Raw genomic sequence first — 26,371 nt, 5'->3', positions numbered from 1 at the left:
TTTGTGCGGGATATCTGAATGATGGGTGTAGCTACAGGCATCATTCAGATATCGGCTTTTTCAGCCGGCGAATCCCTACACCATAAGGATGATCATAGCGGCTGTTCCACTGCTTGATCGTTCTTACAGGAGGCGAGAGGGGATGTCCCCCCCTCCTGCCGCCCTCCGGTGCTTCTACCGACTCGCCAATACGATCAGAGCCAGAATCGTTTTTGTTTTTTTTATTATTTCAGGCTTCCCAGTCTAGAGGTGAGATGTGGGGTCTTATTGACACCACATCTCACTGTAAAGAGGACCTGTCATGCCATATTCCTATTACAAGGGATGTTTATATTCCTTGTAATAGGAATAAAAGTGATCAAAATATTTATTTTTGGGGAAAAAAAATGTCAAACTAAAATAAAGTAAAATGAACAATAAAAAAATAAAATAAAAAAAATTGAAAGCGCCCCTGTCCCCATGTGCTCGCATGCAGAAGCGAATGCATACGTAAGTCCCACCCACATATGAAAACGGTGTTCAAACCACACATGTGAGGTATTGCTGTGAACGTTAGAGCGAGAGCAATAATTCTAGCCCTAGACCTCCTCTGTAACTCAAAACATGTAACCAGTAAAAAAAAATTAAAGCGTCGCCTATGGGGATTTTTAAGTAGCGACGTTTGGCGCCATTCCACGGGCGTGTGCAATTTTGAAGGGTGACATGTTAGGTATCTATTTACTCGGCGTAACTTCATCTTTCACATTATGCAAAAATATTGGGCTAACTTTGTTTTTTGTTTTTTTAAAGCCCAAAACTGTTTTTTTTCCCAAAAACGCTTTCGAATTGCTGCGCAAATATCGTTGCAACGACCACCATTGTATTCTGTAGGGTCTTTGCTAAAAAAACATATATAATGTTTTGGGGTTCTATGTAATTTTCTAGCAAATAAATGATGATTTTTACATGTAGGAGAGAAATATCAGAATTGTCCTGGGTGTTCCAGAACGCCTGATGGTGCTCCCTGCATGTTGGGCCCTCTGTATGTGGCATCGCCATACTCGGGAGTAATAGCAGAATGTGTTTTTGGGTGTAATTTGTGGTATGCATATGCTGTGTGTGAGAAATAACCTGATAATGTGACAATTTTGTGAAAGAAAAAAAAACATCTTGATTTTGCAAAGAATTGTGGGGAAAAATGACAACTTCAAAAAAACTCATCATGCCTCTTACTAAATACCTTGGAATGTTTTCTTTCCAAAAATGGGTCATTTGAGGGGTATTTGTACTTTTATGGCATGTTAGGGTCCCAAGAAATGAGATAGGCCGTCAGTACTTCTGGTGTGATCAATTTTCAGATATTGGCACCATAGCTTGTGGACTCTATAACTTTCACAAAGACCAAATAATATCCACCAATTTGTACTTATTTTTACCAAAGATATATGTAGTAGTATAAATTTTGGCCAAAATGGATGAAGAAAAATTACTAAATTGCTAAATTTTAACAGAAACAAAAGAAAAATTCATTTTTTTTTTCTTACAGAATTTTCGGTCTTTTTTTCTTTTATAGCACAAAAAATAAAAAACCCAGTGGTGATTAAATACCACCAAAAGAAAGCTCTATTTGTGTGAAAAAAAGGACAAAAATTTCATATGAGTACAGTGTTGCATGACTGAGTAATTGTCATTCAAAATGTGAGAGCACTGAAAGCTGAAAATTGGTCTGGTTATTAAGGGGGTTTAAGTGCCCAGTGGTCAAGTGGTTAAATGTTCTTAATATTTCCACTCACTCATTCCAGGTGAGAGCAATTCTGGTGGAGCGTGTTTCAAGTTACTTATAAAAGTACTGGCACAGAATGGCAGTGATTAAAGAGGATGTCAACACTGGCAGAATTGAGAATACTTTGATCTGATTGCACATTGATACATTGAGACGTGTTATTTTTTTATTGCATTATTATTATATTGATCACAAGATTGAACTGTAAGTGGTAATTATATTGTGAAGCACGGCACTGATTGATAATAACTTTTGTTGGCACATGAGAGTGTGTGCGATTCATGACAAATACAATTTGAACAGCTCACAAGGTTCTTACTTTTTAAATGAAGAATTTCTGAGTTCTATAGAGTAGCATTATGAAGAAATACTGCATATAGTGTATGCATTGCTTAATGCACAGAAACATAGAAGCATGGTCCATCAAGTCTGCCCCTTTTTTCTGTTTTTTAACCCTTTTACTGAGCATAGATCTAGGATTTTCTCAAGTGTGCTTATATTCACTTACTGTAGATTGACTTACTTCTTCTGCTAGAAGCCTATCCCGAGCATTGAATACTCTTTTGGGAGAGAAGTATGTAGAATCACTACCCGAATGACCACTTATAACATAGAGCCCACCCCGTCCCAATGCCTTCAACATCTCTCACCCTTACCGAGACGAGTCTATCATAGCTCCCTGGCGATGCATATGCTTAATTCGGCAAAACATTGTATCCCTATTCACTGGGGAACGCCCAGAGTTCCCTTCATTAAGGAATGGTTTACCAGAATCAACAAAACAGCTGAAATGGAAGTACTGATCCACGTATCCAGAGACACCCCCTTGAAATTTAGTATGAAATGGGCCTGTTGGAAACACTTTCAGACCACCACGGATTACGCGGATGCGTACAAGTAAAGACCTCAGAACCATAGATTTCATACCTTTGACTTATAAGGCCTAGCATACATATAGAGTACTGAATTTGAGCCTCCAGAAACCGGAAGACGAGTAGGAATTTAAGCTACATACCTATTGATCTGCTCTGAGGGGGGTCACGGGAAAGGGGACCCACTTGATATGGTCCCCCCCCATCACCCCCCCCTTTTTTTTTTCTTTCCCCCTCCGGTCCCATTCCTCCGACCTATTCTTGTAACATAACATCCCAGATTAAATGTGCGCACACGCCATTTTACCTTAACACCACAGGCGCCCAACAACATAACTTTCACCATCTCAGGTGGAATCCCACCTGGGAATCCCTTGTTGCGACCCGCTAAGTTAGACACTAAAAATGACTCACCGCCCGCTCCATGACCACATGAGGGCTGACTCAACATTCCATATTTTTAGTCCCTATACCCTCCCTTAAACCGACCTCTTCTTAGACCCAGGGGCAATGACCTCCAGAGTGATACGCTGAGAACCAAACCAGGCCGCTACCATTTTCCGACCCCCCTCCTTTTTTTTTGCTTTCAGATTGCCGACCTGTTAAGCACTTAGCTGGATCATGGCACAAGCGTGTATGGACATGTGATTTTAAGAATGTTTATATGCAATGTGTACTCTGTTTACTCTGAAACTTCGCTGGTATTATATTCAACCAGTTGTTGGCGATGTCTGTTCTTCTGTATTTTTGTGCTTTCTTTAAAATAAAATTTGTAGAAAAAAAAAAAAATTACTCTTTTGGTAAAGAAGCAGCTTTAACAATTGAAAAATGTGTATGCATGTAAAACCTTTAAAAAAAAAAAAAAATGATTGCAATGTCAACTCTGATCTATAAGGCTACATTTCCATACAAATTATAACAATTTTACGCCTCAACTTATTGTGGAGCTTTTGGTTCAAATATACAAACCATGTAGCTCTTTATGGAATACTGCATTTGTATTGGTCTATGTGATAATGAGTTCGCAGGAAGAGGATTCTTCAGTGTTTTTTTTTTTATTATTTCCATTTGTAGGAAGCTGATTTGGGCAATTCATAATTTCTTTGAAATATAGATTCGTTTCTACCTTTTTTTTTTTTTTTTTTTTCCAAAAATTTTTTATTTTCAGTATAACAAGATACAGAGAATTACACCTTCATTACATGAATGCTTCTTAAGAGGAAAAGGAAGGCGGATAAACAGCATGTTGTTTCTCAAGTAACAGATAATTCAGATGTAACATAGGACATAAAACTGATAACTTAGACAATGGGAGTCATCTGATATGGAATAAAGAACATTTAAGATTATGTTTACTAACCGCATATAAATCTAACTAAGACCAAATCTTGAGCTTTAGAAACCTGTATGATACTATCGACATCTCAATTTACTGAGGCGGGTATAGGCCATGTGGAACATGGCTGTGTGGTAGATATGGGAGGGGGAGGGGCCATAGAGAGATAAAGGGATTGAAGTAGAAAGTGGGACAGGGGTACAGAGAAATGTTCCAACACTCGTCTCACATTATTGATCAACAGAACGTACAAATAAGGATATCAACTCGCTAAATCATGAAATGTATCAGAGGTTATGAATATCTGCCAAGGAGTCCACTTTGAACCAAATTTAGCCGGCGTATCTTTAGTAATATGGATCAGTTTTTCCATGTTAGCAATTTTGTCTACTCTGTGTAACCACTCTTTAATGGAGGGTGTATTGGAGGACTTCCAATAGATCGGGATACACTGTTTGGCTGCGCTAATCAAATGAAGTGTCAGAGATTTTCGATAAGAGGATTTCAGGGAGGTATTATGATGTAGAAGATATTGGGCCGGAGTAAAGGGTACAGTCGCGTCTTTTATCTTGTGGATTACTTCGTGGATTTGTTGCCAAAAGGGTTGTATAGCTGGGCATGCCCACCACAGATGTAGAAGTGTGCCCCGGTGGTTATGGCATCTCCAGCAGGTATCTGGAGTATGCGGGTCCCAGGTGTGAAGTAGAGCCGGAGTTCGGTACCAACGACTCAGGATTTTGAACCCGTTTTCCTGAGTGGAGACATTTAGCGTGCCTTTATGAATATTAAGCAATATCTTTTCCCAGTCCTCACAGGAGAAGGAAGTGTCTAGATCTCTTTCCCAGGCCTTACATGCTAAAGAGGACGTGGGATCGTGGTCTTCAAACAAAAGAGAGTGAGTTAAAGAGATAAGATGTGTCATGGGCGTCGTGGAGGAGCAAAGTTTTTCAAATGGGGTCAGTGACCTAGAGAACTCTGAGTGTCGTGCGGAATGTGTCAGGAAGTGTTGAATTTGCTGGTATGTCCATAAAGGTATGGGTGGTGAACGCATAGCTAGAGCCAATTGTCCGGCTGTGAGCATTCGTCCATGTTTATAGAAGGATTTAACCAATATCGGTTCCTGTGTCCAGTGCTTAACGAGGAAGGACTTGTGCATACCTGGAGTAAAATTTGGAATTATTTTCAACGGAGTAAGGGGACTTGAAGGAGATGATATGTTATTTTGTGTGCAGGTAGTGTGGAAGCATTGTATAGTAGGAGCGACAAGTGGATGGGATTTGACCGTGGCCATCATATTAGAGTGATTAATCCATGGTAAATGTTTCAGAGGGGCAGCTACGAAGGAAGCTTCTAGGGCTACCCAATCTTTAAAAGGCGAATGAATGTTCCAGTCTATTATCCTGGTTAGATGAGTAGCTTTGTAGTAATTATTGATATCTGGGAGGCCTATTCCACCTTTGTCTTTAGGAAGAGAGAGTTGGAAGAAACTGATTCTGGGTCGTCGCCCATTCCATAGAAAATTGGTGCAAGTCTGCTTATAGGATTTAAAGAAAGCCAAAGGAAGTTTGATTGGCATAGCTTGTAGAAGATAAAGAAGACGGGGCAATATATTCATCTTCAAAATAGAGGCTCTACCAAACCATGAGAAGATCGGTTTATTCCATTTTTTTAGGTCTGATATAATTTTATTAAGTGTGGGTATATAGTTTTTTGCGTACAAATCATCCAAGTTTTTTGTAATTTGGACGCCCAAGTATGTGATATTCTCGTCAGTCCATTGGAAAGGGAAATTATGCTTACATTGTTCTACTTCCGTGGGAGATAATGATATATTTAGGGCATAAGATTTCTTGAAGTTTATTTTAAGGTTGGAGAGGGAATGAAATAGGTTAAATTCTTTTAGCAGGGAGGGGATCGTTATGTGAGGGTTAGTAAGGAACATTAAGATGTCGTCCGCGTAAGCGGCAATTTTATATTCTTTCAATGTGGAGTGGACCCCTGTGATGTCCGTGTTTGCTCGTAGGCTGTTCAGGAAGGGTTCCAGAGTAAGGATGTATAAGATCGGGGACAGAGGGCATCCTTGTCTGGTCCCGTTGTGTATGGAGAAGGCATCCGACAGGGTGTTATTAACTCTGATCTTCGCTTTTGGGTGTACATACAATGAGTCCACAAATCTACGTATCTGGGGTCCCAAGCCAATGGTCTGGAGGACCCACTGCATGTAATCCCATGCCACCCTATCGAATGCCTTCTCCGCGTCAAGTGAAAGGAAGAAACCCCTCTGACCAGTAGACGTAATCAAGTGATGAATGTTGAGGGCTTTAAGCGTGTTGTCCCTTGCCTCTCGGCCAGGGACAAAACCAACTTGGTCAGAAGAGACTAATTTGGGGATAAGTGGGAGAAGTCTGTTAGCAATAATTTTGGAGAAAATTTTTAGATCAGTATTTAGGAGGGAGATAGGCCTATAGTTTTCAGTCTTGGTCGGGTCTTTGTCGCCTTTCGGTATCACTACTATATGGGCTTCAAGCATGTCTTGATGGAGAGGCATAGTGTCAGATAAGGAGTTGAAGGCTCTTCTAAATGGTTCTTGAAGGACCTCCGAGAAGGTCTTATAGTAGACTGCTGGTAGGCCATCTGGGCCAGGGCTTTTGCCACTCTTAGTTTGCTTGAGGGCATTCTCCCATTCTGCTTGTGAAATGGGATTATCCAGGTCTGACACTATGTCTGCGTTGTTAATTTTGGGACAGAATTTTTCCAGGAAGTCAATTATTTTATTTTTTCTGAGAGGGTTAGTCGCGAGGGATGTGTCAGACTGGTTAATGTTATACAAAGTGGAGTAGAAACATTCAAACTCCTTGGCAATATCTCTACTGGATGTGAGTTTTTTGCCTGTGGGGGTATGTATGGCGTGAACAGTATTTTTAGCTTGTTTAGCCTTCAGGGCTTGGGCTAGAAGGTGGCCGCTCTTATTGCCGAATTCGTAGAATTGTCGTTGGGCAAGTATATATTTCTTGTGAATTGCCTTTCCTAATTCCTCTCTATTGGAGGTACGAATGAGTTGAAGATCGTTCAGAGTATGGGAGGCTAATGTGCGTTTGTGCATTGTTTCGAGGACTTTAAGTTTCTCGTATAAACCCGATAAGTGTTGTTTCCTATCTCTTTTTATTTTGGCCATGATAGATATTAGTTTCCCCCTTATCACACTTTTATGTGCAGCCCATTGTGTGATGAAGGAGGTGTCTGGAGTATTGTTGTTTATGAAGTATTCCTGAAGACTTTGTTGTATTTGGGAAGTCAGTGCAGTATCAGTCAGTATAGTGGGGTCCAATTTCCATGTATGTGTGCGGTCTTGTAGTACGGGCATCTTCAAAGTGATTGAAATGGGATGGTGGTCTGATAAAACCATAGGTTCTATCGTAGCATGCTGAAGATATGGAAGATCAGATTGAGTCATTAGTAAGTAGTCGATTCTAGAGTACCGGTCGTGCGGGTTGGAGTAGAATGTATAGTCCTTTTCAGTCGGATGTAGGGTCCTCCAAGTGTCGTGAAGTAGAAGTTGTTGAAAAGACAGCTTGATCTGTTTTAGGGCCCTATATGGGAGAAGAGAGGTACCAGTCGATGTATCTACAAGAGGGTCTAGGGGGAGATTAAAGTCTCCCCCTAATATTAGAATACCTGATTGAAAGGCTGCTAGGTGATCCGTGATTGACCTGAAAAAGGGGACTTGCGAAGAGTTAGGGCTATATATGTTAGCTAATGTGATGGGTTTGTTGTGTAGAACACCCTTGAGGAAAACAAACCTTCCCTGATCATCTATAGCGGAATCAGTTAGTTGGAACGGAGTACTTTTGGCAACCAATATAGAAACACCTTTCGTCTTGGAGTTCGGAGTAGTTGAATGATAACTGTGTGGAAAGTGGTAGTTGGCTAGTTTTGGTGTAGCTTGAGAGCTAAAGTGGGTCTCCTGAACGAAAACCACATCGGCTTTCAGGGATTTCATATGCGCTAAGAAGCTAGAACGTTTCTCTGGGACGTTCAATCCTTTAGCGTTCAGGGACACTATCTTTAGTGAATTAGCATTTGGCATCTTGGTATGCGTTCTGGTGTATGTATTGGGAGAGAAAAATGCAATAGTACAAAGGTGTGTAAGACGAGTGATGGAGCTCTAAATAAAGTGGAGGGGGGGTGTGAAAGGGAGGGGGTATAGGGAAGGAAGAGCAATGATAAGGGTAAGTCAAAGGTATGAATGGGTAAGCACAGTAGCAATAGGTAGATCCAGTAATAACGTGTGAAGTGGAAGCTCACTGGGGTTGGAAAGTACCGAAAGGTATTCCCAACTAAATACAAAAACCAGTATGGGTCAGGAGAATCTCACAGAGATTTCCGATGTGGAGAGTGATTGGTGACCAAAACAAGATGAATCGATCTCGTGTTTCCTAGAGGTCAGAGAAGTGAAAATATAGGATATCAAATGTAAGGAGTGGTTGAGTTGCAAGGGGAGGAGAGTAGAATGTGTATGTTCGGAATTGGTAGCATAGAAAGGAGCAAACTGGACCTAAGTACGGAGTCACCTTATAATGCTAGCAATAGGTAACAGATTGATCTTTACAGAAATGTAAATCTAAATGCAGTGAGAGAGGCATAGCAGTATATATAAGAAAAAAAAAAGAAAAAGAGATGTCATCCATTTACATGTTAATCTTAATAGAGTATCATAGGAGACAAAAGATCGTCAACGGAAAGGAGAAACATAGTCTAGAAACCTTAGCATAACAAAACGTTCCAACTATGTCATAGGCAGGCTATAAGTCAGATCGATAACCACAATACTGACCTGTAAGGAGGGTGCAACCAGATAACGACGGAAAATTGCACAGAGCCCTTGGGAGGGAGACTTAGTGGAAAAAGGAACATTAAATAAACACAGAGTAGGGTACATATATCATATCACAGGAGCTGATGAGGAGCAGTGATGAGAACGAATAGTAAACTGAGTATGCAGAGTGTATGCACACAGATAGAGGGAAGTGCAAATGAAGAGTGGAGAGACTTCCTCCTCCTCTGTGTCCATAGTATCAAACTAAATTAAAACGTATAGGAAAATAACTGAAAGAGGCAAGCCTCCAGAGGTTAAACATCTAGAAAACAGGCATGAGCTAACAAACTTCTAGACCAAGTAAGCAATGAGGCAAAGCGGTATAAGAGTAATTGAAATACCAGTATTGCGCTGCAGCAGCCGCGAAAGGAGATCTATCAGAAGCCTTCCCCTCAAGGGTTACCATGAGAGGGAGAGATGCGGCTTCCGGGGGAGAGGAGGCAACCCTGGAGAGGGCAGCGATAATCAGTCAATGCATCACTGGAGAATAAGCAAAACAAAACGAGGCAAAAAAGAAAAAAGGAAATAAAAAGGAAAAACAGAAAGTCCCTTCGTTGGAGGTATGTTGCGTGTCATAGCGCAGTAGTGAGCCAACTCTTTGTCCCTTCGTTGTGGCAGAAAGTTAATGGCTGGAGCTAGTAGATCCTATAATGCTGCGTCTCAGCAAAGAGGCAGTGTATCAGGTCATGAGGGGAGGTCAATCTCGTAAGCAATGTAAAGCGCAAAATGTAAAGAGGAGTGAGAACTGTTGTTGAATTGCCCACAATCCAGAACGGATTAGTGATGGAAGGCTAAAGCTTGTAGGTAGTCAGCTGGATTTCCACAAGCAGTACAAAGCACAGAGTGTAAAGCGAAGAGGAGGGGAAGTCCACAGCAGAACTGTCCACAATCCAGAACAGTATAGTGGTGGAGGATAGGGGTGTGTAGGCAGCAAGCTGGGAAGAGGTATACATACAGCTCCAGGGTGGAGAGAATTAAGATCGTCGTGGTTTCCTGTGATCAGGCGAGGCAGTGGGGCTGTGATTCCTATAGTTGCCTCGGGCGTTTGGAGAGGGTGGAGGGGGGTGAGCCCTCCTGCGTCTGTTGACGCTGTAGTTCCCAGCCTCCGATATGCCATCCATGGAGTCAGCTCTCTGCAAAGTAGGCAAACGGAAATCGCTGTACCAGTCAGGTACTTCCACCGGAGGTAGGTTAAGCGAACTGCAAAAGTGATCCAAGTCTTCTGGCACCCTGAGATTAACGGTGTGGCCATTATAGGTAACAGAGAGACATAGAGGAAACTTCCATCTGTATGGGATGGCACGAGCTCGTAGCACATCTAGTACAGGTCTCAGCTCCCTTCTCCTTTGTAAAGTGATGGCTGAGAGATCCTGGAAAAGTTTTATATCAGAGCCTTGGTGGTGTATCCTTTCCCCGTTCCTAGCCTTTCGCATGATCTCTTCTTTTAAAAGAAAGTCAGCAAGACAGCAGATGACATCCCTGGGGGGATCAGCCTCTCTGCCTCTTGGTCTCAGGGCCCTGTGAATTCTCTCCAGAGTGATGGGCGTATCTGGTGGTCTTTCTAGGAGGCCATTGAATATGGCCGTAACAGAGCGGGATAGCTGGGATGATTCGATAGATTCGGGCAAACCTCTCACCCGTATGTTATGTCTCCGTCCGCGGTTATCAAGATCTTCTAAATGGCGATTCATATCGCGGAGGTGGATCGCATGAGATTCAGACACTTGTTGAACTCTGCAGAGGGTGACATCATGGCGGGCTTGCGTCTCTTCAACTTCTTCTACTCTCAGGACCATGGATTGAAAATCTGCTCTTAGCTCCGATACTGCCGCCGATAGTGCCCCTTTTATGTCCGCTGTCATTGCCTTTAAATCCGCCAGGCTAAGCGCTTGAGTCGGTGATGGATCAGGCGATGCAGTTTGTGGACTTCTGCTTCTAGATCTGGTAGATCTCCTGCTGTGAGTGGATGCTTCGTGCGGAGCGGCCTGGTTGTCTGTCGCCTGTCCTCTAGGCCGCGCTCGGAAAATCTCCGGGATCTGCTGATTATTATGGGTGTCCTGGCTCCTGGAAGAGCGGGAGGGCAACCCCGACGGGTTCTGCGGTGTGCTCCCCATTTTAGACGTGTAAAGGGTATCCGATTGTACAAAAGCAGGACCTCAGGGAGTGAGAGCTCAGCAACTAGCGACCATCTTCCTCGGACCTCAAGCCACGCCCCACCTTTTTTAACATTCAGTCTTTCAGCAATAAGTGCTGTGCAGTATAGTGAGAAACAGGACAGATAAAAAAAAAAAAAAAAAAAAGGAAGGAAACTACAGTAGACATGTGCACTTACAAAAAATGTGTTTGTTTCATTAGTTTTTTTGCTTTTTCCGGAAAATCGAAAATTCCGATTTTCAAATTTCCAAATTTGGAAATTCAGAAATTAGAAATTTCATTTGTTTAGATGCTGCATTCTTTATTTCAGATAATTCGTAACTTCGGATAAATTCGTACTTGTTACGTTCACTAACAGCCAAATTTGAAAGGAAATTCCAATACCTAGAATTTAATATTTATTATTAGTTATTATTTCAGATTTTCATTCTTTTGAATGTTCAGATTTTCATTCTCATTTTTGGACTTTCAAATTTACTAATTTCAAATTTCCCAAATTTTGAATTTCCGAACATCCACATTTCCAATTTTCACATTTTCGAAAATTTGAAATTTGGAAATTAACGAATTTGTCAAAATTGATTAAAAAACAAATTCAGAACTAAAATTGCACATGTCTAATTTACAGTACATGTTCTAATACATGGATCATACTATAAAAGTAGTCATTTGCCATTACATTTGACTTTGAATGTGTCAAATGAAGCTATGGTATTTAGAATTAAAATCCAGTAGTTTGGAGAATATGTGGATTTTATTTTTTATCTTTGCAGTGGGTGGCCATTGCTGTACTGCTTTCCAGGCTGTCATAAGACAGACACAGAAAACTGGAAGACTTAAAGTGCATTGAATTTTCTATGGCTTAGAGCAGCAGTCTCCAAACTGTGGCCAGTCGGACATAGGACACAGACAATGGGGCACCATTCTTCCCACTGACAGCAATGATGGTGTACTATTCCTCCCACTGACACCAACAGTGGTCACCGACAGCTCGTGGTCTCGCACTAAGACCCTTCTTACACTGACAGCACCTGCCGTTCACGCTAAAGCACCTTTGGTTTTAGCAGCACTTTTGCAGCCCTTTTTAGGCCGATAGGCGGGCGTTTTAAACACCCCCCAAAAAAAAGGTTAAAAACTCCTGTTTTGCGGAGCTTTCAAAACGATTTTAAGGCGCTTTGGATGCGCTGCCCATTCACTGCAATGGGCAGGGATTTTTGGGAACGCTAAATACAGCGCTCCCAACCCGCACCAAAGATGCTGATTGCAGGACTTTTAGCAACGTCCCGCGAGCGCACCATCCGAGTGTGAAAAGTCACACTGCAGTGAACGGGGGGTGGTTTTCAGGCTCTTGGCAGAGGATATTTCTAGCGCTAAAGCACCTGAAAACTGCCCCAGTGTCTAAAGATCGGGAGTCGGGAGGAAGGACTCCCAATTATGTCATCACTGTGACTGGCCAATCACAGTGATCACTACTCACTGCCCCAGTAGTGTGCCTCCTCTGCAAAGAGAAAAAGATACACTGTATGTATGTCATGACTAAAGTCGCGGTAGTGTGAAAGGGGACTAAGGCCGCGTACACACGGGCGGATTGTCTGCCCAACTAAGTTCGTCAGACAATCCGACAGACAGTCCATCCAACATTTGAATGAACGGACTTGACCACACACGATGAACAGACAGTCCGCTGAAAGCTTGCGCGATGACGTGTACAGCACGTACGACGGGACTAGAAAAACGACATCCAATACACTGCAATGCAACCTTCGGCCGTGTAAATCCTTTCTGAGCATGCGTCATACTTAGTCCGTCCAACTTGCCTACACACGAGCGGACTGTTCGCTGAAACCAAGTTTGGACGGACAAAATTACGGAAATTCCGAAAGACTTAGTCCGTCAGACTGTCCGCTGAAAAAGTCCGCTGAAGCCCACACACGAGCGGATTGTCCGCTGAAACACGGTTCAGCGGACTAAGTTGGGCAGACAATCCGCCCGTGTGTACGCGGCCTAAGGCTCCATTTACACCTAAGCATAGTGCAGCCAACAGCTGCTGCACAGCATTTTTTTAAATGTTTTGTAGCGCGTTTTTGGAGTGGCACCATTCATTTGAATGTGCCTCCCTCCACCCCAAAAATGCTAATGTACCAAATCTTGGCACAGAGTCAGGAGCATTCGGCATTGTGATTTTTGAAACGATTTAAATGCGTTTTGTCGCCTGACAAACACCACAAAATCGCACCAGGTTTGGGGTGCCATTAAGAAATAATGGCTTTGTAAACACGTCCAGTGTTTTGCCACAATTCTGGAATCAGAGGAAAAAACGCGATTCCGCCCACGATTCCAGTACGCTCAGGTGTGTGGACACTAAAGCACCAGTCTGCGTCAAATTCAGAGTGCGTTTAGGACACAGAGGGAAAAAAAAAGTATATTAATTGTTTCTTTACCCTACTATAGGTACAAAGAACAAATAACACATAAAGTATGTGGTATATGCTGCAATTGTCAGCAGTACAGGAATTTATTTTGGGGGGTAGGTTATGTTAGTGACATAAATATTTTTTACTATTTCAGGCCATTTTTTTCTTTTGGCAATAAAACAAAATCAGAAACATTTGGCACCAAATATAAGCCTAATCAGTCCAAAAAAAACAAAACAAAAAAAAAACTGTATAATTCGCTTGGTAACACCAAGTAGTTACAAAGATATATACAGTTTAACCAACATATGGCAAGGTTGCAAAATTAAGGAGGCAAAAAAATAAAAAACTTGGATTGCATTACAGTAAGCTTTCATCACTTGGTCACTGCAGCTTACCTTCTAGAGTCTTTTTAATGAATGATAATGAATCTGCTGACATGCCTTTTGTTTTAGATATTGCATTTACAGCTACATGGTAATAAACAATCGCTTCTCTAATAAACAATCGGATAGCAATGTAAAGCCAATAATTTGCTTTCAGGGCATGTTTTTTTTTTTTTTTTTTTTTTTTTTTACTAAAGTACAAAAATAAGCCTCAGGATTTAAAATAAAAGTGTGTCAGTGTTACCAGTCTAATCCCCTTATCTTTACACTCTGGAGGATTTAGGATTAGGAAATTTCATAAATACACTTTTCTGGGGAGTATAGACAGTTTAAACCACTGCCAGGATAAATGACAGAAAAATCAGGATACAATTTATTTTAAAAAATGCAAACCTGAAGACTACTTATATTCCATGGTAACAAAATAGGTATATGCTAATAAATTTTAATAAAAAAAAAAAAAAAAAACTGAACAAATAAATGAAAAAAGTCTAATTTGATGTATGCACCTGATGGAACTATGACTCCATACACACTATTAGATATTCTGCAGATTTTTGTCTTCAAATGTATCAAAACCATGTAGTGCAAGGGCCTGCCTGATTGCATACAAATTAAAACTCAAAAGCCACATACACACTATATGATTTTCTGCTGATTTTTGTCTTCAGATTTACTAAAACCATGTAGTGCAAGGCCCTGCCTGATTGCATACAAATTGAAACTCCTAAGGGTTGACCTCATATTATATGGTTTTGGTAAATCTGAAGGAAAAACTCAGCAGAAAAACTGATAGTGTGTATTATACGGTTTTTGTAAATCTGAAGACAAATATCTGCAGAAAATCTAATAGTGTGCATGGGGCTTAAGTCATATTTCTGAAACTGCATTATTGTGTTAAAGTGATATTTAAATGTAAGACTTACTAAAAAAGGTGAAAAATACTTTTACATTTATCCAGATTAACGTAACTAAAATCCACAAAAGCCTTGTGCAAATCCATGCTCTAGATGCTGTCCACCAATCTTTAAAGTGAACATGTGGAAAGGAAGGGGGCAGATCAGACACCTGACAGTATAGGCAATCAGTACATACAATCTACATAATTGTCCATCCAGTGCCACACAGGGTTTTTTTTTTTAAATCTTTTTTTAAAGGGTTTACAACCACTTTAAGGAAGAAATAGACAGAGCTTTGCACAAAAAGCCAAGAGGCTGAGAAATATGTGTGCTCTTTGTTACACTGAATAAACCTTGCGAGGGTAGAACCTTGTGTTACTTCTAATGCCCTGTACACATGACCAGTTTTCCCGTCAGAATAAACTTTGAAGGTTGTTCCGACGGAATTCCGCTGAACCTGTCTTGCATACACACAATCATACCAAAGTCCGATCAAGAACGCGGTGACGTACAACACGTACGACAGGACTAGAAAAGGAAGTTCAATAACCAGTGGCCAATAGCTTCCGTCCCGTACTTGCTTCAGAGCATGCGTCATTTTTGGTCCGTCGGAACAGCATACAGACGGGCGGTTTTCCCGATAGGAGTTGGTTCCGTAGGAAATATTTAGAACATGTTCTATTTCTAGGTCCATCAGAATTTTAGAAAAAAAAAAAAAAAGTCAGATGAGGCATATATACGATGAAAAGCTTCTGTTGGACATTCCGCTCATGTGTACGCGGCATAAGTCTTGGATGAATAAAAGTGGGCAAAAAAAAAAAAAAAAACCCCTCTAAAAAGTACACTACTGAGTCCTTGAAGTCAAATCTCATATTACAAAACACACACACACACACACACACAATCTGAAAATGTCCTGCATTGTTTACATTCTGTCATTGGAGTAGGGGAGATTGTGATGTTCATTTGCACCTCCTCCACAGGGTTTGGCTTTAGCAACAGAAAGGATGCATTTAAAACCCCTTTGGGATAAAAACTGGTTTGTATCCTAGCTTGTGTGATCCCTAAAGGAAAGAAATCTATACTAACATCAGCTATATTTCACACCAGATTAATTCCACAGCATAATGCTGGGTCCTGTGACAGCATAGTATGTTTGTTAAAGCCTACACCCAGGGCCCGTGCTACCACTAGGCAAACTAGGCAGCCGCCTAGGGTGCACTGCTGCCTAGGGCACCCGGCTACTAGTGTTCCTACTCTTTTCTCTCTGCAGCAAGCAATTAAGTCTCAACAACAGCAGGCAGCCGCCGCTCCAATTGCACATAGTGTCAGAGGCACAGTGGCAGCGGAGGACTGTGTCTGTGTCCCAACCCCCAAATGAATGGAAGCAAGCAAACATACATTGATGAGCGCTGGAGAGGGCGCATTTGATGGGCGCTGGAGAGGGCGCATTTGATGGGCGCTGGAGAGGGCGCATTTGATAGGCACTAGAGAGGGCGCATTTGATGGGCACTAGAGAGGGCGCATTTGATGGGCACTAGAGGGCGCATTTGATGGGCACTAGAGGGCGCATTTGATGGGCACTAGAGGGCGCATTTGATGGGCACTAGAGGGCGCATTTGATGGGCACTAGAGGGCGCATTTGATGGGCACTAGAGGGCGCATTTGATGGGCACTAGAGGGCGCATTTGATGGGCACTAGAGGGCGCATTTGATGGGCACTAGAGAGGGCGCATTTGATGGGCACTAGAGAGGGAGCATTTGATGGGCACTAGAGAGGGCGCATTTGATGGGCACTAGAGAGGGCGCATTTGATGGGCACTAGAGAGGGCGCATTTGATGGGCACTTCATTAAAAAGGTGGGGTATACATGGGCAGGACAAAGGGGTGGGGTCAAGGGTGGAGCCAGGGGGGGGGGAGCAAAATGAGGTTTCGCCTAGGGTGTCAAAAATGCTTGCATAAGCCCTGCCTATACCTCACTCCTACGTGTTACTTTAGTTGCCCCATTTACACCTTGGTCGTATACATTTTTGTGTGTAAATTTTCTCCTTGTTCAGTAGTTTTAGTCCTTGTCCAAAATAAGAATATGAAAGGGAAATTGCAATCTGAAGGCCAGAAATAATGTGCACACAGTGCATACAGCGAGGGGAAAAAAGTATTTAATCTCCTGCTGATTTTTTTTACATTTGCCCAGTGACAAAGAAATGATCAGTCTAAAATTTTGATGGTAGGTTTATTTTAACAGTGAGAGACAGAATAACAACAAAATTTCCAGTAAAACTCATTTAAAACGTTATAAATTGATTTGCATTTCAATAAATTAAAGTATTCGATCCCCTAGCAATCAGCAAGATTTGTCTCCCATGCGTCTTCTATACAGGTAACAAGCTGAGATTAGAAGCACTCTTATGCCACATACACACGATCAAACAATCCGGTGGAAAAGTCGGACTTAGAAAGCAGTTTTGCACCAAAATTTGTCTGCCGGACTGCGCCATGTGTGTGCTGGTCCACCGTACTTTTGAAATGAACGGACTTTCCCATGCACGGAGAAAAGTCCGTTCATTTTGAGCGCGGCTCCAGGTAGCCAGGACTAGCGAAGGAAGTGTCGCTGACCCTGTCACCTGGTAAGGACTTAAAGGGGAAGCCCTACACCGAAAAAACGGCGTGGGGGTCCCCCCCAGGTCCATATCAGACCATTATCCGAGCATGCTACCCGGCCGGTCAGGAAAGGGGGTGGGGACGAGCAAGCGCCCCCCCCCCCCCCTCCTGAGCCGTACCAGGCAGCGTGCCCTCAACATGGGGGGGGGTGTGCTTTGGGGAAGCCCCCAAAGCACCTTGTCCCCATGTTGATGAGGACAAGGACCTCTTCCCGACAACCCTGGCCGTTGGTTGTCGGGGTCTGCGGGTGGGGGGCTGATCGGAATCCGGGAGCCCCTTTAATAAGGGGGCCCCCCGCATACCGGCCCCCCACCCTATGTGAATGAGTATGGGTTACAATGTACCCCTACCCATTCACCTGTGAAAAAAATGTAAATAAAACACAACACAGAAGGGTTAAAAATAGTTTATTGCACAGCTCCAGGGGTCTTCTCACCGGACTCCTGCGCAATCTTCTGCTCTTTTACTAGCGGAGGAGCCCAGCTTTCTTCTTCGCCGCCGTCCAGGGGTCTTCTTCCGACTTCTGGGGTCTTGTCCCCCTCTTCGGTTCTTCTTACCGGGCCTCCGCGCCTTCTTCTAGCTCTTTTACAAACGGTGGCCCGGTCTTCTATCGCCGCTGTCTTCGCTGCCTTCTTTTCTTCTCTTCTTGAGCTGTTGACTCGACGCTGGCCACAATAACAGGGACGTGGCGTGCGGCGACTTATATATATAGACATCGCCGGGTGATGTCCCCACCCATTATGATGTCACAGTCCCAGCATCCTCTGGGACTGTGACGTCATAATGGGCTGGGACATCACCCAGCGATGTCCCTATATAAGAGTCGCCGCATGCCGCGTCCCTGTCATTGTGGCCAGAGACAGCGACGAGTCAACAGCTCAAGAAGAGAAGAACAGAAGGCGGCGAAGACAGCAGCGATAGAAGACCACCGCTTATAAAAGAGCTAGAAGAAGGCGCGGAGGCCCGGCAAGAAGAACCAAAGAGGGGGACAAGACCGCCGAAGAGGAGGACAAGACCCCCGAAGTCAGAAGAAGACCCCCGGACAGCAGCGAAAAAGAAAGCTGGGCTCCTCCGCTAGTAAAAGAGCTAGCAAAAGAGCAGAAGATAGCGGAGGAGTCTGGCGAGAAGACCCCCCAAGACGGAAGAAGACCCCCGGAGCTGTGCAATAAACTATTGTTAACCCTTGTGTGTTGTGTTTTATTTAAATTTTTTTCACAGGTGAATGGGCAGGGGTACATTGTACCCCATACTCATTCACATAGGGTGGGGGGCCGGTATCCGGGGGCCCCCTTTATTAAAGGGGGCTCCCGGATTCCAATAAGCCCCCCGCCCGCAGACCCCGACAACCAACGGGCCTTGCTCCCCTTCCCCAAAGCACTCCCCCCATGTTGAGGGCACGAGGCCTGGTACGGCTCAGGAGGGGGGGCACTCGCTCGTCCCCCCCCCCTTTCCTGACCGGCCGGGTAGCGTGCTCGGATAAGGGTCTGATATGGACGTGGGGGGACCCCCCACATCGTTTTTTCGGCGTAGGGCTTCCCCTTTAAGTCCGTACCAGTTGACGGGGCCAGTGACGCTTCCTTCACTAGTCCTGGCTACCTGGAGCCGCGCTCAAAATGAATGGACTTTCCTCTGTGTGTGGGCAAGTCCGTTCATTTCAAAAGTACGAGGGATAGTCCTGTGTGTGGGCAGGTCCGCTCGGTCGGACAGTCCGGCAGACTTTACGGCGGTTTGTCTGCCAGACTAAGTCTGCCGGATAGTCTGATCATGTGTACGTGGCATTAAAGGAACTTGTTACCTGTATAAAAGACACCCGTCCACAGAAACAATCAGATTCAATCTCTCAACCATAGGCAAGACCAAAGAGCTGTCCAAGGATGTCGGGGATAAGATTGTAGACCTACACAAGGCTGGAATGATCTACAAGACCATCACAAAGCAGCTTGGTGAGAGGCTGACAACAGTTGGTGCGATTATTCGCAAATGGAAGAAACACAAAATTACTGTCAATCTCCCTTGGTCTGAGGCTCCATGGAAGATCTCACCTCATAGAGTTTTAATGATCATGATAACAATGAGGAATCGACCCAGAACTACACGGGATAATCTTATGCTTTGGGGATGTTTTTCTGCTAAGGAGACAGGACAACTTCACCGCATTAAAGGGAAGATGGACAGGGCCATGTACTGTCAAATCTTGGGTGAGAACCTCCTACCCTCAACCAGGGCATTGAAAATGGGTCATGAATGTATATCCTTGTCATGCTGGAATACCCAATGTAATACTAACATATAATCACACACATAGGTTGGACTTGTGTCTTTTTTCAACCTCAAGTGGCTCAAGAAGAAGCACATTAAGGTCTTGGAATGACCTAGCCAGTCTCCAGACCTTAATCCCATAGAAAATATGTGGAGGAAGCTGAGGGTTTGAGTTACTAAATGTCAGCCTCAAAACCTTAATGACTTGGAGAGGATCTGCAAAGAGGAGTGGGACAAAATCCCTCCTGAGATGTGTGCAAAGCTGGTGGCCAACTACAAGAAACGTCTGACCTCTGTGATTGCAAACAAGGGTTTTACCACCAAGTACTAAAGCATGTTTTGCAATACTTATTTCACTCATTAAAATCCAAGTCAATTTAGAACTTTTCTGAAATATGTTTTTCTTGTTATTACGTCTCTCACTGTTAAAATGATAGACTGATCATTTCTTTGTCAGTGGGCAAATGTATAAAAACAGCAGGGGATCAAATACGTTTTTCCCTCACTGTAAATGTAAGCAAATATCTGGTAAATTAAAGGACAGAGCAAGCTTGGGCTCCATAACATTATGGGCTTGAGAACAGCAGCATCCTCAGTGACAGCTGTATTAACCACTTCAGCCCCGGAAACATTTAACCCCCTTCCGGCCAGAGCACTTTTTACAATTTGGCACTACATTGCTTGAACTGACTATTGCACGGTCGTTCGACGCTGTACCCAAACACAATTTGTGTCCTTTTTTTCCCCACAAATAGAGCTTTCTTTTGGTAGTATTTGATCACCTCTGCGGTTTTTATTTTTGCACTATAAACAAAAAAAGAGTGACAATTCAAAAAAAATAAAAATATATATATTTTTTTTAAAAGTAATATTTTTTACTTTTTGCTATAATATCCCCCAAATTAAAAAAAAAATGTCATCAGTTTAGGCCAATATTAATTCTTCTACATATTTTTGGTAAGAGCAAAAAAAATTATATATATAATTAATAAGTGTATATTGATTGGTTTGCGCAATAGTTATAGTATCTACAAACTATGGGAAAGATTTATGGCATTTTTATTATTATTATTTTTTTTATTAGTAATGGCGGTGATCTGCAATTTTTAGCAGTACTGCGACATTGCAATGGACAGATCTGAGACGTTTGACACTTTTTGGGGGATTTATAAAGCGATCAGTGCTATAAAAATGCACTGATTACTGTTATGTCACTGACAGGGAAGGGGTTAACACTAGGGGGAGATCAAGGTGTTAATTGTGTGCTCCGTCAGAGTGTTCTAACTGTGGGGGGATAGGATTGACTAGGACAGGAGACATCGTTTTTCCTACTTAGTAGGAACAAACGATATGGCTCCTCTTCCTGACAGCACAGGGATTTGTATGTTTACACACACAAATCCCCATACTGGAGCTCGTGAACGTGATCGTGCATGACAGGCGGTGATCATGCTCGCCGGCCACGCGCATCGGGTCCCCCATCGTGCAGCGGGTGAGCGCCCTCTGGTGGCGACAAAAACAAATAGACGTACCCGTACGGGATTTCGCCCAGGGGAGCCATTCTGCCACAGTATATCTGCGTAAGCTGGTCGGGAACCACTTAAACATGCTACCTGATAATGCTGATTTCAGAGATTTGCTGGACGACAGCAAGTATATGTCCTGAATAAATGACAGAGCAACAAGAGAAAGTACATACAGTTATCTATACAAAGCACATTTAGTGCAACTTTTTCCAAAAATCCACCAACCATATTTCCCTCATATTTAGCTAAAAAAAAAAAACTATTTTTGCCTACTATTTGTAGGTCCAAAAATTAGGATATTTGTTTTTACCAAACTTTCTAAAGAAAGGGCCAGTTTATTGTCCAACTTTAGGAGGCCAGACTGTGGCCAGCGCGAGTGGAAATTTTCCTGGCATCAGTGGGAGTAAACATTGCCACATTTGATATTAGGGAGAGGAAGTGTACACCATCATTGGAAGGAATAGTGCCCCATTGTTGGTGTCAGTGGGAGAAATGGTGCCCATTGTTGGTGCCAGTTGGCAGAATAATGTCTTGTATCAGTGGGGGGGAATAGTGCCCCAAAGGCCAGATAAAGGCAAGCAAAGAGCTGGATTCAGCCTCTGGGCCACAGTTTGGAGACCAATAGTGTATAATAAAGGTCTGACTTAACGTGATAGATTAGACAGAGTTTACATAATGAGGCAAGATGGACAAAGGAAAGCTTCACATCTTGTTTGCCAAGTATACCGATTCATAGCAATCCCTTTTATTCTTTTGGGAGGGTTTAGTCTGCCTCATAGCCAAAGTTACATATGAAGTAGTCTTACCTGTTGCCCATACACAGCCTCCAACCATAGCAAGAGGCCAGAATTTTGGACAGCGCAAGATCAGGTTCACCACTAAAGCAACTATCCATATGGAAGCACAGAGAATCCACTGGAAGAACATACCTGGAAGACAAAAATAAAAAAATATATCAATATATATATCTATCTATCTATCTATCTATCTATATATATCTATATATATATCTATCTATATCTATCTATCTATCTAGACTAGACCAGACATCCTATTTTATTTTACAATGAATTTCCAAAACGAATAAAATACATTTATGTAGGGACATATAGCAAAACTAAAATATACTGAAGTCAGCAGATTTCTTGCCTCTAAGTTTCCAAACCTAATTTTATCTAACTTGGTTGCAGGCAATGTTCTCTCTCAGTGCAGTGATCTGGAAACTAAAGACTTAAACTAATAGGACCTTCTCTAAGAAGCAAAGGCTTGAGAATCTGCTGTTTGGCACAGCCCAGAGAAAAAAAAAAAAAGGGAGGTTTTCCTAATTAGTCTAGCTGGAAAATACTCAATATTTCTTAGCAGAGGAAAACTATACCAGGTACCAAAGATGAAATATTACTAGACTTTATAAAGTTATTTCATTCTTTATAATGTAAGATGGGGGAATAGACTAACTATTCCCTTACCTGCGCCAATGTGTATGTGTATATCAATAATAGTGATATGAGGGGCTGCCCGTCGTTACAGTTATTATCACACACTGGAGAAATCTGGAGACATGTATATGTTTAACTATCACTTCCGCATATGGTTAGCAACCTGCTAGGGACACCTAGTGGTTGCTTATAAAAATTGCATGAATTTGCAATCTATGAGAAATAAGTTTTTGTGAGTGTTTCCCACTCTAAAGTTCCCTTTAAATTTTATTTCATTTTTAATGTTTTAGAATGGACCCTACCTTGTTACCATTGCCTTTTTAAAAAGCCAGATACACCAAGACAGTAATTATTATTATTGCATGGACAAGACTTCTAGACCTTTAGAATCATATAGATTGAGACTTTACACTCACCGGCCCCTTTATTAGGTACACCTGTTCAACTGCTTGGTAACACAGATTGCTAATCAGCCAATCACATGGCAGCAACTCAATGCATTTAGGCATCTGGACGTGGTGAAGACAACTTACTGGGATACAAACCGAGCTTCAGAATTGGGAAGAAAGGTGATTTAAGTGACTTTGAACATGACATGGTTGTTGGTGCCAGACAGGCTGGTCTGAGTATATATAACTGCTGATCTACTGAGATTTTCATGCACAACTATTGCTATGATTTAAACAGAATGGACTGAAAAAGTTACGTGGACAAAAATGCCTTGTTGATGTCAGAGGAGAATGGGCAGACTGGTTTGAGATGATCAAAGGGTAACAGAACACAAATAACCACTCGTTACAACCAAGATTTTCAGAATTCCATCCAAATACACAAAACATCAAACTTTGACGCAAATGGGCTACAGCTGAAGACCCCACCGGGTGCCACTTCTGTCAGCTAAGAACAGAAAACTGAGGCTACAATTTGCACAGGCTCACCAAAATTGGACAAAAGAAGATTGGAAGAACGTTGTCTGGTCTGATGAATCTCGATTTCAGCTGCGTCATTCAGATGGTAGGGTCATAATTTGGCATAAATAATATGAACGCATGGATCTATCCTGCCTTGTATCAATGGTTCAGACTGTAATGTAATAGTGTGGGGGATATTTTTTTGGCACACTTTGGTCCCTTTAGTACAAACTGAATATCATTTAAAGTTAAATGCCATGGTCTACCTGAGTATTGTTGCTGACCATGTCCATCCCTTTATGACTACAGTGTACCCATCTTCTGATGGCTACTTCCAGCAGGATAATACACCATGTCACAAAGCTCAAATCATCTCACCACTGGTTTCTAGAACAGGACAATGAGTTCAGTGTGCTCCAATGGCCTCCGCAGTCCCCAGATCTCAGTCCAATAGAGCACCTTTGGGATGTTTTGGATCGGGAGATTCATGGATGTGCAGCCGACAAATCTGCAGCAACTAAGTGATGCTATCATGTCAATATGGACCAAAATCTCTGAGAAATGTTTCCAACACCTTGTTGAATCTGTGCCATGATGAATTAAGGCAGTCCTGAAGGCAAAAGGGAGCCCAACCTGGTACTAGTAAGTACCAAATAAAGTGGTCGGTGAGTGTATAGGTCATTGCTGTATTGTATTATCATGTAACCCTTAAAATATGTACAATCCTTGATATCATATACAATGTTTTCTCTGATTTTTGTACTATGGCATAGCAATGTATAGAATATTAATATTTAAGGTGGATGCTCTATATCCTGCATCCAAAAGCATTAAAGTTTCCTTCCTGCACCATGTGTTTTTCACCTGCATAATAAGTGAATTGATAATGGAGACTCATGGTCAAATTTGTTGACTTGTACGCACAACCTATAGTAGAGTAAATCCTGTGTCAGCGCTTTCAGTTTACAGTGTACAAATAACCCCCAAATTATACTTTTTGGAAAGTAGACAGTCCGAGGCTTGGAGTTTTTTGATGTTTTTTGTCACAATTTTTTGGAAAATGAAAACAAAAAGTTTGTCACCAGTGCAAAAACAAAAGAAAAGTAATAACTTTAAAATTTTTATAAATACGTTTTTCATTACATTTTCTTTTTACATACTGTGACCAGAGAAATACAGTGTTATTAAAGTAACACTATACTACTCTGGGGAGGTGATCAAGATTTGTTTTTCTTTTTTTTTTACACACACACACAATTGCTTAGAACAGTTTATTTCACTGTTATAAGCAACCATTTTTTTCTGAATAAAAACTATTCATTCAGTGTTTACTATTGTGATTAGCTGTGATTGGCCTTAGCTGATCACATAGTACAGATGGGCTGTGACTGGCCCTGTCTTTACCATGTGATCACTGTGAGCCTTCACAACAATAGTACACAATGAATGACATGAACTAAAGCCATCCATTGTGTACAATTGTCATGTGACCTGCTGTCATCGGTCACATCGATCACAAGGTTACAACAGCGGGTTGGTACACTGATCTGTCATCCGCTTTGGCCAGTGGACAAAGCAGGTGACAGATTGCGCCGCAGTGGGGCCCGTGAGGAGAACGTCATATATCGTCCACTCAGAAAGAGAGACTACAGACAGAGGTCATACATTAACACCTTTCTGCCCAGCCTATAGTCAAATGACAGCCCAGGAGGGAACTTGTTAATGCATGAGAAAAGTACTTAAAGTTGCCTGGTCCTCGAGGTATAAGATAAGTTACCTGCAGCCATACATGTTCATAGGGAAATCGATCAGCCACAACATTTGAGTGCATCATTCCAAGGCAAGTCAAACAAACACCACAAGTAATATATTACACGAATACCTAGTTAAAACAACAAAAACATTTGAGCGTGCCTTTAACATTCCACTCTAGCTTCCTAACAATTACTATATCCTAAATCTGGCAATAATATTTACAATTTTTGTAGGTATTGGACTAGTGAATAGTATTGATTATCTTCAGAAAATCATGTTCACACGCCCCGTACAGTTTTTTCTTTTTTTTTCTTTCATGAACATCATCTCTTTTCCTCCCCAAAAAACAGTCTGCATTAGTGGGTATTACTGTAGCAGGGCAGTGGCAAAGCATAATGGTCACTGTCCCTTTGTTTAGTTAACACACCCATGGGGATATTCCCTCTCCCTTCCCTGAGACAAGCCTTGAAGTCATTGTAATGAAGTTGGAACCTTGTTTCCATGAGGAGCATAGGCTGTGAGCTGTCCTGTGCTCGGCTTCAATGCGAGGGCACCAGAAAGCAGACAAGCACTCCCTGAGCGATCCTCATTTTTTTACAGGGTCTGTGCGCAAATTTGTGCGCAGAAATATACAAGCCTGCGCTGCATCCTGTATAGTTTATCAACCCCCCTTTGTATACCATATGAGAGATGCTGTCTTGTTAGTTATAAAAAGAAAAATGCTGAGTGAAATAAAAATTGCTAAGTGATTTGCACTTCCCCCTAGCAGCAATACGGTCATTGGTTTGAATCCTAACCATGACACTACCTGCTCTCTCTGTGCCTATATGGGCTTCCTTTAGGTATAAAGGTTTCCTCCCACACTCCAAAGACATGCTGCCGGGTTTATTTGCTCCTGTCTTAATGGTCCCTAGTATGTGGATGTATGAATGCGAGTTATGTCTAATATACACTAAAGCCCCATACACACTATCAGATTTTCTGCTGATTTTTGTCTTCAGATTTACCAAAACCATGTAGTACAAGGGCCTGCCTGATTGCATACAAATTGAAACTCCTAAGGTTTGACCTCATATTATATGGTTTTGGTAAATCTGAAGGAAAAAAAAATCTGCAGAAAATCT

General features: G+C 42.2%; 1 protein-coding gene across 3 annotated transcripts in view; it reads right to left on the bottom strand.

Moving 5' to 3' along the window:
• The window catches only part of TMEM144 (transmembrane protein 144), a 77,076-nt gene that overhangs the window by 37,815 nt on the left and 12,890 nt on the right, over positions 1 to 26,371 (bottom strand). For 2 of the 3 annotated variants that reach the window (XM_077477113.1, XM_077477116.1), the window contains exon 3: positions 21,952 to 22,074. In XM_077477113.1, coding sequence (XP_077333239.1) covers positions 21,952 to 22,074 — 123 coding nt within the window. Of the gene's footprint in view, positions 1 to 21,951; positions 22,075 to 25,269; positions 25,375 to 26,371 lie in introns of all 3 variants that reach the window. The other variant, XM_077477117.1, reaches the window with a different exon arrangement.

This window comes from Lithobates pipiens, unplaced genomic scaffold (assembly GCF_037356315.1).
Source record: "Lithobates pipiens isolate NorthernLeopardFrog02 unplaced genomic scaffold, aLitPip1_a1.2 Scaffold_13, whole genome shotgun sequence".
Lineage (NCBI taxonomy): Eukaryota > Metazoa > Chordata > Amphibia > Anura > Ranidae > Lithobates > Lithobates pipiens.
The sequence above is the reverse complement of the archived record's forward strand: the minus strand, read 5'-3'. Positions and strand labels throughout refer to the sequence as shown.